General features: G+C 38.7%; 1 protein-coding gene across 1 annotated transcript in view; it reads left to right on the top strand.

The window, feature by feature from the left end:
* The window catches only part of CSMD1 (CUB and Sushi multiple domains 1), a 2093217-nt gene that overhangs the window by 2046846 nt on the left and 28226 nt on the right, over window positions 1–18145 (top strand). Inside the window, exons 61-64 of the mRNA XM_075063712.1 lie at window positions 920–1093; window positions 3463–3536; window positions 8269–8380; window positions 10193–10372. Of these exons, the coding sequence (XP_074919813.1) occupies window positions 920–1093; window positions 3463–3536; window positions 8269–8380; window positions 10193–10372 (540 nt within the window). The remainder of the gene's footprint in view (window positions 1–919; window positions 1094–3462; window positions 3537–8268; window positions 8381–10192; window positions 10373–18145) is intronic.

Below are 18145 nucleotides of genomic sequence, written 5' to 3'. Positions count from 1 at the left end.
CCCTGACTCAGTACTGAATCAATGCCAGAGGATGGAAGCACTGGAGCAGTATACTGCTATGCGTGCAATTTTTTTCCAGATAAAATGTAAAATAGAAGTCCCTGACCACTGTGGCTATTTAAGACCTTCATCCCTGAACAACCTCTTTACCAACTCTCTGCTTGCTACACAAAGATTCGCATTTCCACCATGATCTCTCACCCTCTGCTCAGATTCATATCTCTAGCTCCCTTTCTGTCAACCTTACTCAATGTTCTGCCACCAACTGAAGACAGACATAGCTAAAATGAACTCCTTAGCCGTCTAATCCTAAATCTTCTTTTCCATCCCCCTTTTCTGTTATTATTGCCAGGTTCATCATTAAGGTCCCCAATCCTTAAACTCATAGTCTTAATATATTTTTTGATCCCTCTCTGTCCCTTTCTGTCCTTCTCTCTCTCTTCCCACTCCCCCAACTGAGAAACCATCTTTAAATCCTGCTCATTTTTCATTTCCAAATTTTGTCCATTTTGCTACATTCCCAGAACCTGAACTCTTGTCTAGTATCTGATCACCATTAAATGCTAAAATTGGGCTAATTTGAGAACAAGATGATGGCGATATTTTCAAACTTGGTATCTAAAACTAGTCATCTACATCCATATTCAGGCACCTAAATAAAGGGGCCTATTTTGTGAGTGCAGTCTTGTGCCTGCAGTTACTAGCAATGAGGGAAAACAGTTGTGGGCACAAATGTTACCATTTGTACATCTGTGTACCTGATTTGTGAGCATAATCACATGGTAGAACACTTGCACTCAGATTTAGCAATTACTAGAGTCTACTAGCTTGTGCCTTCAGAAATGAATGCCACTTTTAAACATTAGGCCAGTATGTTCGGTTCTTCAAATACCCTTTTTGCTTTGTTTTTCTTCAATAGCTGCATTTTGTGGAGATCCTGGTACTCCAGCTGAGGGGCGTCTTAATGGGAAAAGTTTCACTTACAGATCTGAAGTATCCTTTCAGTGCCGACCCCCTTTTATACTGATAGGATCTTCAAGAAGAGTCTGTCAAGCAGATAGTGTTTGGAGTGGAATTCAACCAACATGTATTGGTAATAATTTCCATAATCTCTGCTGTTTATTAGTCAGAGTATTGTAGATAATCTGTTATCAAGATCAAGCCCCAAATCAAAATGTTCGGTTGGGATTTGTGAAAATGGTTTATCAAACTACACAGATTAAAAGATCACATGTATCTAACACTGGATGGGCTTGATCTTTTGAGATTCTGAGTACTTCCTGTAATCTTCTGAGTGCTCTCAACCTCCTATTGATTGCAGTGAGACTTATGAACTTGGAGGGTAAGATCAAATCTCCCACTGACTTCAGGATTTGGCCCAATGCAAATAGAGTTTTTTTTTCCTGTGATTCTGGTGAGAGGATGAAGAAATGTCTCTGCTGTTTTCTAAACAAACATACTCAAATTTAGAATTAAATGATCACAGTGATGGTTTTCCTTGAGGCTGAAGGGATTGGCTCATTTCAAATGGTTATGTTGTGGACATTGGGTAAGACTGGGGGCAAGAAAGCTCATTGAAAACACCCTTTTCTAGTCAGCTAATGAGGAGCCTTTAACATTAAATTCAAATATGTACTCTGAAAATATTCAAATGTCTTAATCCAGACTATGTCTAGTACTCCGCTGCTGTGGGCAATATGAGTGTATCATATTTGCATTCAAAAGTGAAGAATGTGAGTTATAGGAAAATTACATATGAACCTTAAAATGAAGGCATAAGCCTTGCAAATGGCTGGGAGTCAACTTCCAGTAAATTTTATATTTTCTACAGTAAGTGATATATAAATACATTGAATATCTTTCCTCAAAAAGATCTGGTTTACTTCAAGAAGCCCCAATTTTACACCCTCAGCCGCATCACGGCTTTTCTACTATTATAATAATAAAACATTTAATATTAGATCTTCTGCAGTCTTTGAAAATATAATTGTGGGAAGAAGAAAGGTGTCAGTAATTTAAAGGTGATTTTTACCTATAAAATCAGATGGTTGAAAAAAATTATAACAAAACTAATCACCTACAGGCACAAATTTCTCCAAAGATGGCAATGTTTACCACATCTTGACACTGCTTATTTTGTTATAATAGCTATGGGCTATCTAATTGTATCTTTTTTTCAAGAGGTTGGTTTCTGTTGGTGGTGCACTTCAAAAAAAAAGACTGATCTGTTTCATTTTTCCATTAGCAGCTGTCCAGTCTAACTGATAATGAAGTTAAAAGTCCCTTGATTGTTCAAGTACTACATGTTTTTTAAAATGTCATGTGTTAGGTTCCCATCTATCTGAGTTATGAGCCATCAAAATTTCCTTTATAAATTAGTGCATTATATATTCTAGTGATAGGATGATGAAAGTGACTGACTAGCATTAAAATTGGAAATCAGGCTAGAAAGAAATGATATATCACACCACTGGATTATAAGATTACAATTACAGAGCATTGGAAATTGTTACAGATGAAATGTAGGCCAAAATCCTGAACTGCAATGTGGCCACTTGATATTTCAGTGCAGGGGCAGCTCTTGACATTCCACTGCCCCAAGCAGGGCGGCATGCTGCAGGGGGCGCTCTGCCGGTTGCCGAGAGGTCCAGTGGAGCCACCTGCTGCCCTCCTGGCGACCGGCAGAGTGCCCCCTGCGGCATGCCGCCCCAAGCATGCACTAGGTGTGCTGGGGCCTGGAGCCACCCCTGTTTCAGTGCCAGGACAAAACCAGAATAGCCAGCCATGGTAGAATCATCCCAATATAGGGGGAGTTTCTGGTGGCGTACAGCCATCCTATCAGCTCCTATGCTACCCCCCTTCCATCCTGACCACTCAATAGGCATGACTGGGCATCCCAATAATCTTCCTAAACTGTCATGTCCATCTCTAGGGAATGTTGGCAGTGGGTGTAACCAGACCAGTGGACCGCCAGCACAGGATTTAAGGGAACTAGACATCCACACCTTTTCTGAGATGTACTGTTAACTCTTCAACCATAGCTGAGTTTCTAGGCCTCTTTTAAAGCATGTGCTTTCATGGTCACAAAAAAGAGTTTCTGGCAAATAATTTTATGATTAAGCATTGTTGGTTTTCAGAAATATGGTTTCTGGAATATGGAACTCTGTGGTTCCTGGGAAAAGAACACTAGGAGGGAAAGGTTTCTCTCAAAGTTACATCTGCGTTATGCATAATGCTTTTGGCTGACACAGTATGCTGTGTATCTCACAAGAGTCAAAGGGGTCAGTTGTATTAAAAAAAAATCCCAGTACTGAAATATCTATGCTGTCAAAACTATAATCATGAATTACTTGTAAACATAATGAAAGGCAAACAAAATACTGTAATTTTGTGTGGATTTAATTTATCTTTGAAAATTTAAACTGAAATAACATCTCCTGTGTTTTCCATTTTAAAATTTAGATCCAGCCCATAACACTTGCACAGATCCTGGTACTCCACCTTATGGAATACAGAACAATTCTAGGGGTTATGAGGTAAGAAGACTTTTTATTTACTAATATACTGAAATTGGAATGTATTTAATATTAGTGTATGTTAAATTATTTTTATCTTTAAATGTTCAAAATAATGTTTATCACTTTCAAATTTCTTTTTTACTAAAACCTCAGGCTTCCTCTTCAGTTATTGTTTTAATATGGAGTTTTAGGAAAGAACTGACAATTTTTAGAATTTATCATGTCATAAGTTTTTAGTAGAATTCCCTACTGAAATAAGTGAGGAGTTTTGCTTAAAAATTAATGACATGGTATGGACCTTTGAGTGGACAATAATTATATTGCACATGCAGTGTTTTAGCTATATCCCTACAAGTTTTTTTGATTTTTTCCCCCCTCAGATTAAATTATTTTGTTTTATACCAGTAGCTGTTATGGACTTTAACAAACTGTGAGTAAATAACTGATATACTAAGTTCCTGATCAAAAGGCTATTCAAGTCACTGGATAGGGTGACCAGAAATTCCAATAAAATTGGGATTGTTCCGATATTGAGCAGTTTGTCTGGCATCCTGACCGAAACATGGTTGGGATGCCATTTGTCCCGATATTTTGTTTCAGGCACGGCAGCCTGTTTTTATCTATTTATTTATTTATTTTCTGCTTAGGCAGTGGTGAGAGGCAGAGGGAGTGCCTTTTCAATTGTTACACTCACCTGGCATATCCGTGTCTTCGACGGGCTGGTCCTTAAGTTGTGAATGGTCTTTGGCAGCATTTCGGCGGCAGGTACTTCTTTCTTTGGTGGCAAGATTTATTACCTGCTGCCAAAATGCTGCCGAAGATCCGGACGCGGTGAGTATAACAATTGAAAAGGCGCTCCCCCTGCTACAGTCCCAATATTTTGAAGTTATCTTCTGGTCACTCTATCACTGGAAGAAGTCCCATTGACTTCTCAGGGCTTTGTTCAGACCCTGCCACGTGCCATCAAGTAGATTAATTCAATTATGAAATCATATTGAATTCCATGCACAAACACAGAAGCTCAAGTTAGTCTGCATGATGATCAAAATTCTCTTTGGTGATTGTCATCCTTATAATGCCTTAATTCTGCATGAAATGTTAGTTTATTAATCATCTGTCTTGAAAGAAATTGAGAAAATATAACAAAAGTACATAACTGCCATAATGAGTCATTGTCATTCAATGTTCGGACTGATGAGAAGTATTTAGGATTCTATCAGAGTATAAATTGTTAGTGAAATTTTACTTTGGAATTTGTTTACTATAGTGAATACAGTAACTGTAATTCAGTTAATCTCTGCTGTCCCTAAATTTCCCTGCCTATTTCTATCAACTCCTGGACGTATGATTTCTCTCCAGTCAGTTATCTCTTGAGCTTTCTTAGCCTGCACTTCTCCTATAACTATAGCCTTTCTGAACGTCTTGATTAAATTGCATCCCTTCTATCTCATACATCCACCTGTATCACCAGTTCCCATTAATATATGGATTATAATTGAACCAACTCACACTCTATCACTGATTTCTCCAGAACATATAGTTTCTCTCTTCATTTACTATTGAAGGCACTGGTAACTCTTAATGCCTATTTTGGTCTTAAGTTGGTCAGGGTTTCATTTCTAGATATAACTACTTGTAGTAATAGAGCCTTGACATCATAAATGCTTGCATCACTCTGTCAGGTCAGTCTGATAGGATGGAATGCAGTTTTTGTATGCTACTGATGGAAGGGGACATATTTTGCAGCTGTGATTATTTGAGAATCCAGTTTCAGTGAAATACTCAATAGGACACCACTGCTGGGAATCAGCTTTTAACAATCTGTAGGTAGATGACTTCATTAGAGAAAGATGTTCTTTGAGGTGTTTATCTGTGGCTACCAGCATCATCTCGGACTTATCTGAGTTCATTTTCAGTTAGCTGTATTTCATGCCCTGCTATACAAATGCATACACACCTCCAACCCTTTCTCAGCAGAGCAATATGAAGAGTAAATTACTTTATTTCTTCTGAAGATTGAAAAAAGATACATAACTCTATTACTGGCTTGAGCGTAGACATGCCATTTTTCCTTTACCTATTTAAATCCCTTCTAGATTGACACTTTCTGTTGTGAAATTCCAATTTACGGTGAAACTGTTGCTGGTATTCACTCGTATCATAATTGACAATATTTTTACAAAAAAGCAACAGCGCTTAAGAGTCAGAAGAGCTACATTCTGTTCTAGACTCTACCACACTCTCTTTGCATGTCTTTGGACATGTCACTGAGATGGAAATTTTCAGACATAAGTGCAAAAAACTTAGGGAAGAAAATCCATACCGGTAATTAGACGTTTAACAAAAGTGTCCTAATTTTCAGACTCGCTTCAGATAGAATTGGATTGTAGATGCTGTGCACCTAGGATCATCAGGCCACCTCTCTTTAGAAGTCTAAATACAGATTTTGTTAGGGACCAACATTTGAAAATATTGGGTTTAGCTTCTCTTGCCTCTGTTCCCAGTATATACACTTACTCTGATAATACTTATATTCCTCTGTAATGTCCACTGAGATCTTCAGACAAAAGGTGCTATAACTTGGCAGTATATTATTTTATTTTATATTAAATATTATTCACTTGCATGCTACATATTAATATCCATTTGTACTTACCCATATTGTTATAATCTACATCTCTTCCCTTTCCCCTTCATTAAATCTATCACCAATTCATCTCTTTTCTCAGCAAAAGCACTTCCTCAATGAACAGTTCTCCATCCTCAGTTGTCCTGACCTACTTCCTACCTCTTGGCCCCTTTTATCAGTACTATCATCAAATCCACCTATTCTAGATTTTTCCCTGTAATCGCCTTCTGCCATTTCCATTCTGTCATTTGTCACCAGCAAGGAAACAATATGTGTTTTAATATAGCCAAATGTACATGTGTATATCTAGGAACAGAATTAGGCTATCCTGGGAAACAGTGACTCTGAAAAAGATTGGAGGGTCATGGGAGGTAATCAGCTGACCTTGAGCTCCCAGTGGGATGCTATGGCCAAAATAACTAATGTAAGGCTGTATTAACAGGGGAATCTCAAGTAGGAACAGAGTAGTTGTTTTAGATTGACACTTTCTGTTAGGAATTTGGAATGGTGCAACTGCTGTTGGAATACTGTATAGTTCTGGTATCCACAATTCAAGGAGCATGTTGATAAATTGAAGAAGTTTCAGAGAAGAGACACAAAAATAATTAAAGCATTGGAAAGCCTGTTGTACAGTGATAGATTCAAGGAGCTTAATCTGTTTAGCATGACAGAGAGAAGGTTAAAGAGAGACTTGATTAAGGTCTGTAAGTACCTATATGGGGAACAGAAATATGATAATGGGCTCTTCAGTCTGGCAGACAAAAGTATAATAAAATCCAATGAAGATAGACCAGTGGTGGGCAACCTGAGACCCATCAGGGTAATCTCCTCGTGGGCCACAAGACTGTTTACATTGGCACAGCTGCCCGCAGATCCCAGTGGTCGTGGTACATTGTTCCCAGCAAATGGGAGCTGCGGGAAGCAGCAGCCAGCATGTCCCTGCAGCCCGCGCTGTTTCTCACAGCTCCCATTGGCCAGAAATGGTGAACAATGGACACTGAGATCTACGGGCAGCTGTGCCAAAGTAAACAAACTGTCTCATGGCCTGCCAGTGGTTGCCCTGAAGGGCCGTAAATTGCCTGCCACTGAGTTAGACCAATTCACCCTGCAAGTAAGTTGCATATTTTTAACAATGAGGTTAATCAACTATTGTAAACCATACCAAGCATTCTGAACGATGCTTCCTCACTGGCCATTTTAAAATCAAGATTTGATCATTTTTTTCTTAAAAGATATGCTGTAGTTAAAACAAAACTAATTCAAAGAAGTCCTATAGCATCTGGTATGAAGGAGAAAACAGAGAATCACAGTAGTCCCTTCTGGCCTCAGAACATATGAATCTATGAAATTCCTATCTCATTTCCTTTGTTTTCTTTCCTCAAAAGAATTGTAAAGAAAGTGGTATTTTCTCACCTTTATGACCACTTTGCTTAGAACCGCCTTAGCGTTCTACTCTTTCTAATAGTATTTTTCCCTTACTGTTTTCTCATCCCACTTAACCACAGTACATCTTTCAGTTATGTCAATAATCACTCTGCTTCTCGAGCATCTGAAGCAGAATTTAGGTAGAACATAGTCACAAATGTAGCATAAACAATTATGCCCATAATTTTCTGTATGAATTTAACTCCAGGTGCAACTGCAAGAGATCTTTTATCATTGCACAGGATAGAATCTGTATTTTCCTATTTTCTTTTTAAACAACTGGCTTACTAATACATATAGTGAGAAAAAATCTTTAAAAACAGGTTTTCTAGTTATGGTGAGTCAAATATAGTGCAATGTGTAGCGATACCATTTTGGTCATTTGTCACACATTTTAGTTACTTCTGTCACACATTGGTAGACTAGAAAGTTGAGAGTATATAGAGTGTAGTTCCTTTTTGTATGTCCAGTCTGATCCACTTTTTTCCACCTATCCTTGTCAGGTAAATTCAGTTTTACCATCATGGATGAGACTTTGATTGCATAAGGAAAAAGCTAAATCTGTAAACTGCAAACTGATGATATATGGAAGAATTTTTTTTTTTTAAATCTCCCTAGCAGCATATCACTATGCTGTCAACTGATTACAAATGCTGGTTTCCTGTTTTCTCTTATATTCTACTTTTGATCCTGCAGGTTGGAAGCACAGTCTTTTTCAGATGTAGGAAGGGTTATCATATTCAAGGCTCTACTACTCGATCTTGTCTTGCAAACTTAACTTGGAGTGGTATACAGTCTGAATGCATTCGTAAGTTCTTTTTTTTCTTTAAAATTTACATGTGATATAGTCTTTGACAGGGAAATAAATCAGTACACTTTTTAATCTCATGTAGTAGATAATATGCAACATACTCCCCACTGTCTCAAAGTCAGAGTTTGCCAACAGAGACTATGTAATTTACTATTCTAAATGTAGCAGTACATTTCTGTGTGTCAGGTGCCATAGTGTGATGACTGTTGACAAATGGTATCTTTATGACTGTGCTCACTGTCACTGTATCAACTCTACTGGGCTAAATTCTGCTTTCAGTGACACCAGAGCAAATCTGTGATAACTCTACTAAAGTTAATGTAGGTTTTTTGTGTTTATATTGGTGTCATTGAGAACAGAATATGGCACACTGTATGTGTAGGAACATTTTGTCGGCTAGTGTTCTGTGAGCCATGAAGTATGACTCATCACTCCACAGCTTTTATGGACTCCAAGTGGGAAGCTGGCAGGGCTGGCTCCAGGCCACAGCGTGCCAAGCGCGTGCTTGGGGCGGCAAGCAGGGGGGGGCACTCTGCTGGTTGCTGGGAGGGCGGCAGGTGGCTCTGGTGGATCTGCCGCAGGCGTGTCTGCGGACGGTCTGCTGGTCCCGCAGCTCCGGTGGACCTCCCGCAGACACACCTGCGACAGCTCCACTGGAGCCGCGGGACCATCGGACCCTCTGCAAGAACGCCTGCGGGAGGTCCACCGGAGCCGCGGGACGGGTGAGCGGCAGAGTGCCCCCCGCAGCGTGCCGCCGTGCTTGGGGTGGCGAAATGGCTCGAGCTGGCCCTGGAAGCTGGAAGATCAATATATTTGGATTTCTGTGATGGATGAAGTATATCAGTGAACTGCTCCAATAAAATACACTGATCTAAAATAAAAATAATACGTTAGAGCAGTGACTCTCAACTTTTCCAAACTGTTGTACCTTTTAAGGGGTTTGAGTTGTCTTGTGTACCCCACAAGGTTCACTTCACTTAAAAACTAATTGCTTACAAAATCAGACATAAAAATACAAAAGTGTCACAGCACGCCATTACTGAAAAATTCTTACTCTCATTTTTACCATATAATTATAAAAAAAATTAATTGGAATATAAATATTGTACTTAAATTTCAGAGGATAATATATAGAGCAGAAGGTGCCTCCTGGAAGACCTCTGCTTACCTGCAGGGATACATGTACTCCTGGTCGAGAATCACTGGTTTCGAATGACCTTAGATTCGAATCCCATTTCAGATTAATTTTGAGATGTTATAAATGGACAAATGGAGCAGAAAGATTGAGACATCTATTGCAACAATTTATGTTATACCCAGTGAAGTATGATAAAACCTTTCTATGGAACTTTTATTTCATTTGATGTTTATAATGATTTTATTTAGCACAATAATCACTGTAATTTTCAAGGTTGTTTCAGACACTGAATTTATATGATGCTTGAAGCTATGACAGTACAACAATACAATACTGATCACCGAATAATTTGCAATGGCACGTGCCTTGTCTTTTCTTCCTTTTAACTCTTTTTCTCCTTTGTCTTAATAATGGATCTTCAGTGTACTGTGTAGAAATAGATGATATTAGTAGGAATCATTATTTCCAACTTCCCACAACACAACAATAAATCACAAAATTTCAATGTTACTTTTGCTCAAAATATAAAAATTGCTTGCCATTTTTTAAATGGTAGAAAGTTTGCTAAGTGCAAATGAATGGATCGGCACGTGTTTGTTCTAAATTCGGTAAATAGATACTGTGTACAACTGTTTGCTGCCGCTTTTGCTAACTCTAAAATCCCCTTTCAGCTCATGCTTGCAGACAGCCAGAGACACCAGCGCATGTAGATGTGAAAGCAATAGATCTTCCTACTTTAGGTTACACTTTGGTGTATACCTGTCAGCCAGGATTTTTTCTTGCTGGTGGATCAGAGCACCGGACATGTAAACCAGATATGAAATGGACAGGAAAGCCACCTATTTGTAAAAGTAAGTTGTTGATCAAGTGATATATCACACTCTACAGAAATCAGACTCATTTTTTTCTCCAGTATAATTCTATTGATTTTAGAATGTATACCAGGGTTAAATTTGGACCAATTAATATTACAATAAAACAAACTGTCATGATAGGGTTCAGATTTTGACATAAATTGAGCAAACCAATTCATTCAAAGTGAATGTACCATCCTGAACTCACTGAGGAAAAAAGTATATCTACAGATAATAAAAAAAAAAGTTCAACCAAAAGACCACAGTTTGTTCAAGACGAGCTGTCACTTTTAACTGTGCATTTTCTTTCTTATCTCAGTTTGTATCAAATCTTTTGTTCTTTACGTATTTTTTCAGTGCTTAATGTACAATATTTGTAGGCTTTTAACTTTTTTTTTAAGTTCTATCATACCAGACTGGCTTCTGAAATCATGCAGGTATGTTGGCTATATTAAATGCATTTTTTTTTTATCCATGGAGGATGTGTTTCCTTTGTAATAAAAACAAACAATAAAACTCACTGAAACTGAAAATAAGCCATTGGGCCAAATTCTGCTCTGGATTACATAAGTGTAAATCTGATATAATTCCACTGGCATACTCTGGATACAGAATTCTGAAAGCAAAATTTGGCCCTTATGTTTAAATTGATTGTGGTTTGTAAATCTTTTTCTCTGCACCAGTTAAACTTCTAACAGTTTTAATTAACAAAAAACAAGAAAACCCAGACTACGTGCTTTGGGCTAGCTGCCTGTAACATTTTATTTGATGCAACTTACAACTGTAGAAAAGAACTAAAAATGTGCTTAATATACATAGACCTTTTTGGTTTGCTACTAGACTTGAGTGTGATCTTCTTTTAAACACTGCTACCAAGAACTGTGACCTAGACATAAAGCTCTTTGTATTCCATTACTAGTTCCCTGCAAAGTAATTTTTAAGGGTGCTATATATCACTAGTTTGATGAAAAGTTGTTTGAGCAATATTTTTAAAGTGCAGCCTTTCAAATGAAGCATAAGACTTTTTTCCCCAAAAAATATTTAAAAAGCTGTCCAGTAGTGTTCATATGTGCATGCAAACTAACAACCAAATAGTTTGAGTTGACATATAGCTGTTACAGGGTACAATTCACCCCTGTGCAAAGAGTTCACACAAAGTATACCACTTATATGTTACTCAAATCTTCAAAATAAAACATAAGTAGTGCATAGTACTTTTGAGAGCTCTTTTGCACAGGGGTGAATTTCACACTGTATGCTGGTGAAGAAAAAGAGTACATAACAGAATAATCTATCTGCCTGACTTTTATATTTTTCAAGCACCTTACAATATGGGGCCAGAACTGCCATATCCCTAGCATTATTCACTAGTAGTATTTGTTTAATTTTGATGTAATAAGTTACTATTCTTGCATAGATACATAATTCATCCTCACTATAAGGCTCTCTCTTATAGCACTAGGACTGATATAAAACAATAAACTTTAGGCCTGAATACATTAAATACTTACCTCTGTAGTCAACTAATTTACCACAGTAAAAGTGCTGGTTTCCAAGGCTTTCTTTCCCCCAAGGAATGTGTGGGAGTGTATGGGTTTGAATCTGTAATATCTTCTAGTTATTTTAACTTTAGTTATTTCTGCTGCAAATATAGGAGGGATAATTGCTTTAATCAAGTATTATGTTTTAGCATTCTATAGAAAAATAAATATGTTCATAAAAATGATAATTTGTTTTTTTACTTGTAGGTAAAGGAGTGAGAGAAGTTAATGAAACAATAACTAAAACTCCAGGTTTGTATACCAGAACAGTTTTAGATCTAAATAAACTAAATTGATATGTACCCTAGTATGTTTTGGGTAGTAAAACTATTTCTTACAGTTAACTTAATTATTCCATTACTCATCACAAAGGAAGACAAATGTCCTGGATATTCATAAGAATAACTGGCATGTAAAGCCTACTCTCTGAAGTTCTTTCCATAGTAACATAATTTTTATATAGTGATTTCTCATACAACACCAGCTTTTGGAACGTTGTACAAAGGCATTGTTAAATCAAAAGGATAATAGAGTATAAAGTAGACAGGAAGCAAGGAAAGGTAGTTTTATATTAGTGTGTTCTAATGGAGAGCCTTATAATGAGGATAGAATGTAATTATATAAGGTTAGGTTTGGTCAAAAATCCATCTGGCTTTCACATTGTGAAAGCTCTGGCAAGCCTAAAAAAAAATAATTACATTTTAGAACTTAGGTTTCCCTCCATGCCACAGAAGTTGGATGGATTTTGAACTGAATTTTACCTACATTTGATTATATGCTTCTACCAGAAATATAAAATATACATCTTTGGAGAAATTTTGGTACTCTACACTTTTTCATATTCAAGCATTTTCACTGTCCTACTGGACATGTTAGACTTAATTTTTTTTATGGTCTCTTTTTATATAGACAGAAACAACGAGTCCTTGTGGCACCTTAGAGACTAACAGATGTATTTGAGCATAAGCTTTCATGGATGTAAAAATAACTTTTATAACTTTTATAAAATAGAAAATATTTTTTTTTCCTCCCTTGGTATCCTGCTGTTAATTGAATTGTCTCATTAGGCTGACCTCACACTTGGTAAAGCAACTCCCACCCTTTCATGTATTTATACCTGCTCCTATATTTTCCACTCCATGCATCTGATGAAGTGGATTCTAGTCCATGAAAGCTTATGCCCAAATAAATTTGTTAGTCTCTAAGGTGCCACAAGGACTTTTCATTGTTTTTGTTGATACAGACTAACACAGTTACCACTCTGAAACCTATATAGACAGAGTTTTTCAACAAACAGTTGAGCAAAGGCCTGCCCAGAATAATAGGGCACTGCAGGAGCTGCTCCCAGGTTGTAATCTTTGGCTTTGCTGCTGAGATTGCTAACAGGAGTGTCAATTGAGATCATACATGAGTTCATTTCACCAATTTTTACAGTAATCACAATAGTGTACAGTGGACTGTGCATTCATCCTAATTAATAAACAACCTTAGTTTGCTGGAGGCTCTTGGCTGTACCTCACTGCACAGCTAAGGGATGCATTAATCAGCTACTGCATGGTCTATTGTGTTTCATTGTCTAATTAAAATACAGCTAAAGTTCACTCAGAGGCTGTGTCTTGAATTATATTCACCAAGCAGTGCATTAATATCATTAATACAGACCACCTCATGTCATTTATAGTCATTTCAGTAACTATTTTAAAAATTCATTTTTATAAAATGAAAGATTATGAATATTGTATGTCACTGATTATAACACTGTTCACTCAAACAATTCACAGTAAACAACAGTAATAAATAGGGGGAAAAATTTAAGATATATTTCACTAGCTGCAGCAAAAAGTCCTGTGGCGCCTTATCGACTAACAGACTTATTGGAGCATGAGCTTTAATGGGTGAATATTCACTTCATCAGATGCATGTAGTGGAAATGTCCAGAGGCAGGACCAGACTTCAAAGAGAAACTGCTGATCTTCAGTTCATCTGCAAATTTGACACCACCAGCTCAGGATTAAACAAAGTCTGTGAATAGCTAGCCAACTCCAAAAGCAATTTCTCCTTCCTTGGTGTTCACACCTCAACCGCTAGAAGAGGGTCACATCCTCCCTGATTGAACTAACCTTATTATCTCTAACCTGATTCTTGCTTCCATATTTATACCTGCCTCTGGACATTTCCACTACATGCATCTGACAAAGTGGGTATTCACTCACAAAAGCTAATGCTCCAATACGTCTGTTAGTCTATAAGATGCCACAGGACTCTTTACTGCTTTTACAGATCCAGACTAACATGGCTACCCCTCTGATACATTTCACTAACTGTTACTTTTAATTATAATTTTAAAACATTTCAATTGTATCATGTATATGAGCTCTGCATGTGGTTTTTGGGTTTCCTCTCTGCCTCAGTACCTCTCCACTTAACGTTCTGTAAAGTTTCATTTGCAACCATATTGATTTTAAATGTGGTGTAACTAATACTGCTGAATTTGGAGCCTGTTTATCATAGTGGGTTAGTTCACTAACCTCCCGTCTTTGGAGACCTGAGTTTAAATCATAGAATAGAATCATAGAATATTAGCTTTGGAGGAGATCTCAGGAGCTCATCTAGTCCAATCCCCTGCTCAAAGCAGGACCAACACCAACTAAATAATCCCAGCCAGGGGCTTTGTCAAGCCAGGCCTTAAAAACCTCTAAGGATGGAGATTCCACCTCCTTAGGTAACCCATTCCAGTGCTTCACCATCCTCCTAGTGAAATAATGTTTCCTAATATCCAGCCTCAGTCTCCCCCCACAGCAGAGCTCCATCCTCTTTGGAACCCCCTTAAGGTAGTTGAAGGCTGCTATCAAATTCCCCCTCACTCTTCTCTTCTCTTCTGCAGACTAAATAACCCCAGTTCCCTCTCCTCATAAGTCATGTGCATCAGCCTTCTAATAATTTTTGTTGTCCTCCACTGGACTCTCTCCAATTTGTTCACATGGCTTCTGCAGTGGCAGGACCAAAACTGGATGCAGTACTCCAGGTGTAGCCTCACCAGTGCCGAATAGAGGGGAATAATCACTTCCCTCGATCTGGTGGCAATGCTCCTACTAATACAGCCCAATATGCCATTGGTCTTCTTGGTAACGAGGGCACACTGCTGACTCATATACAACTTCTTGTCCACTGTAATTCCCAGGTCCTTTTCTTCAGAACTGCTGCTTAGCCAATCGGTCCCCAGGCTGTAGCAGTGTATGGGATTCTTCTTTCCTAAGTGCAGGACTCTTCACTTGTCCTTCTTGAACCACATCAGATTTCTTTTGGACCATTCCTCCAATTTGTCTAGGTAATTCTAGATCCTACACCTATCCTCCAGTGTATCTACCTCTTCCCCCAGCTTAGTGACATCTGCGAATTTGCTGAGGGTGCAATCCATCCCATCATCCAGATCATTAATAAAGATGTTGAACAAAACCAGTCCCAGGACCGACCACTGGGGCACTCCTCTTGATACTGGCTGCCAACTAGACATCGAGCTGTTGATCACTACCCATTGAGCCTGTCATGGTTTTTCCCCCACTTTGAACTTTAGAGTACAAATGTGGGGACCTGCATGAACACTTCTAAGCTTAATTACTAGCTTAGATCTGGTAACACTGCCACTAGCCAGAAATTCAGTGTCTGGCGCACTCCCTGTCCCCCCCAAACTTTCCCCTCCCTGGGTTTCCTTGAGAGGCTTCTAACACCCCCAACTTATTCACCCTCCTGAGAATTTCACAATATTGAAGACAGGCAATTCAAAACACAAATACCCATGCAAAAAAAAAAAAGTGCACAAGATTCACCCCTTGGGATCTTTGTAAAGCAAGCAGGACGTACCATCCCCTCTCTTTTCCCCATCCAATCCCTGGTGAGTCAGACCAATCCCTTGGATCTCTACGACAAGGAAAAATCAATCCCCAGTTCTTAAAAAAGAGAGCTTTTTAATTAAAGAAAGAAAAGGAAACTCATCCTCTGTTCAAATGGATGGAAATACTTTACCGGGTATCAGATTATATAGCGGGAACCTTCTAGCCCTTGATTCAAAGTTACAGCACACAGAGGTAAATCCCTTCATGCGAAAAAGAAACATTTACAGTTGAGAAACAAACATAAGATAACACGCCTTGCCTGGCTGATTACTTACAAGTTTGACACCATGCGAGACTTTAGACTTTTAGAAAGATTTGGAGCGCCTTGGATGCTTACATTGGTTCCTCTCTTCGTCCCAAGAAGCGTGTAACAACGAAACAACCACAAGAGCACAAACAATCCGATCTTTCTCTCCAGTCCCCCAAGCTCACCTGATAAGTAGCTTGTCTCCCCTAACTTATGCGCTTGCTTGCTATGTGTCATCGTGCCTCAACTGCTCCGCCAGGTTCTGACCAAGCTTCTTACCGCATGATTACAGCTAAAAGAGACCATTAACCCCTTAACTAACCTGTTTATGACAGGCCCTTCATACTAGAAACTTTCTATCTTGCACTTACTAGCTTCCATTCATCCAATCCATACTTCTTTAACTTACTGGCAAGAATACTGTGGGAGACCTTATCAAAAGCTTTCTACTGCTTTCCCCATATCCACAGAGATGGTGACCATCTATATGAAGTGGGTTGATTTTACCCTAGTTCTACTTTATCCTTGCAATAATAATTAGCATTTATATAGTATTTTAAATCTTCATAGTTTTTTATAAGTTTTATCTAATTAATCCTTATAATATCCATGTAAAATAAATTTGAAAAAACAAACACTGGACTCAGACTTCAGTCATGTTTCTTGCCGCTTTGCACAGCCTTTTCCCAAAGTAGCTAAAAAGATGCTCTAAAGGAGCAGCCATGGATTTACCCTAAGCAGAGCCAGCATAGGTATCTCTATCCCACCTGTTTCTCTCCCTCACCGCCCTCACATAGCGGATGGGGAGGGCAGGGAGCAGCATGCCATGGGTTGGAAAAGGGATGGACAGGCTGGAGCACATAGCACTCCAGCTGATCCTTGCCTAGCTCAGTGATACCTAAGAATCATAGAATCATAGGGTTGGAAGGGACCTCAGGAGGTCAGCTAGTCCAACACCCTGCTGCAGCTGCTTTTTGGCCCTTAGCCAACCCAAGATTGGAGGAACAGAAATGTATCTTATAGTCACCTTCCCCTCCTTCCTCTGCTCAGCTGCACTAAGTGTAAATTTGGTGCAGTTGAAAATTGAGCACACTATATCATTTTGGATAAAGTGACATACTATAATTGACAGCTTTGCTCAACAGTAATTGCAAGGGTGTTGAAGCCTAGGTGAGGACTAAGGTATATTGTCAGATCTTTCATGGGAATCTTGCACAGAACCTCTAAGTATTATAGCAAACTCATATCAGTACCACTTGCCCCTCACTTTCCTGAACCATAAATTCCCTTGTGCATATTTAATAAAAAGAAAAAGCAAATAAAATACTTTTAATACATTTTTAAAGTATCAGGGTTTCTAATCTGCTATCACAGAGAGCCACAATTGCCAATTAGAAAAAGTAACTGTGTCCCTCTGCAGGTGAGGCGTTGGAAAAGCCAATAGCAGCTACAGGGATTTGGAAAGCCATATGCTCTTTATTCCTGTTTTCATCCCTTCTCTGTTCTCTCTCCCCTTCCTTGACTCCTGACTCTTTCACTGCCGGGTGGTGGGGGACTGGGGCACATAGCTATCTGTACATTGTCCTTATCCCAATTGCTTCATACCAGTTTGACTTCAGCAGGAGTGCAGAAAAAGAGAAGCAGCTTGGCTGACTGCAGTTTCTTTACCACATTGTCCTCTGATGATCAGGAGGAGAAACTGCATGGAAATTCGTGCAGCCCCACTGGACAAATAGCATTCCAAATGGGCAAGGCTGGAGGAATGACAAGGCTCCTGAGTATGGGAGTGTCATGTGGATTATGTAACAGTGAGCAGCCCTAACTCTGACACTAACTCACTCTGGTCTTTGCCAAACCACATGAAATTTGCTTCTACTCAGCATAGTCCAAAAGGTCCTAAACATCCTCAGATGTCCTTGATTTCAGACTCTGGGAGGAGGCATGCAGCATCTTAAAGGATTAGACTATTCACTCTCTGTGATTGATTATCTCTAAAATAACAATAACACCACTTACTAACCTATCCAACAGGAATAATGTGGGGATTTATTAGCTAAAGTGACTCTATGGTATAGTTTAGGGCCTAATC

Source organism: Chelonoidis abingdonii, chromosome 3 (assembly GCF_003597395.2).
Source record: "Chelonoidis abingdonii isolate Lonesome George chromosome 3, CheloAbing_2.0, whole genome shotgun sequence".
NCBI lineage: Eukaryota > Metazoa > Chordata > Testudines > Testudinidae > Chelonoidis > Chelonoidis abingdonii.
This window is presented reverse-complemented; position numbering and strand designations above follow the sequence as displayed.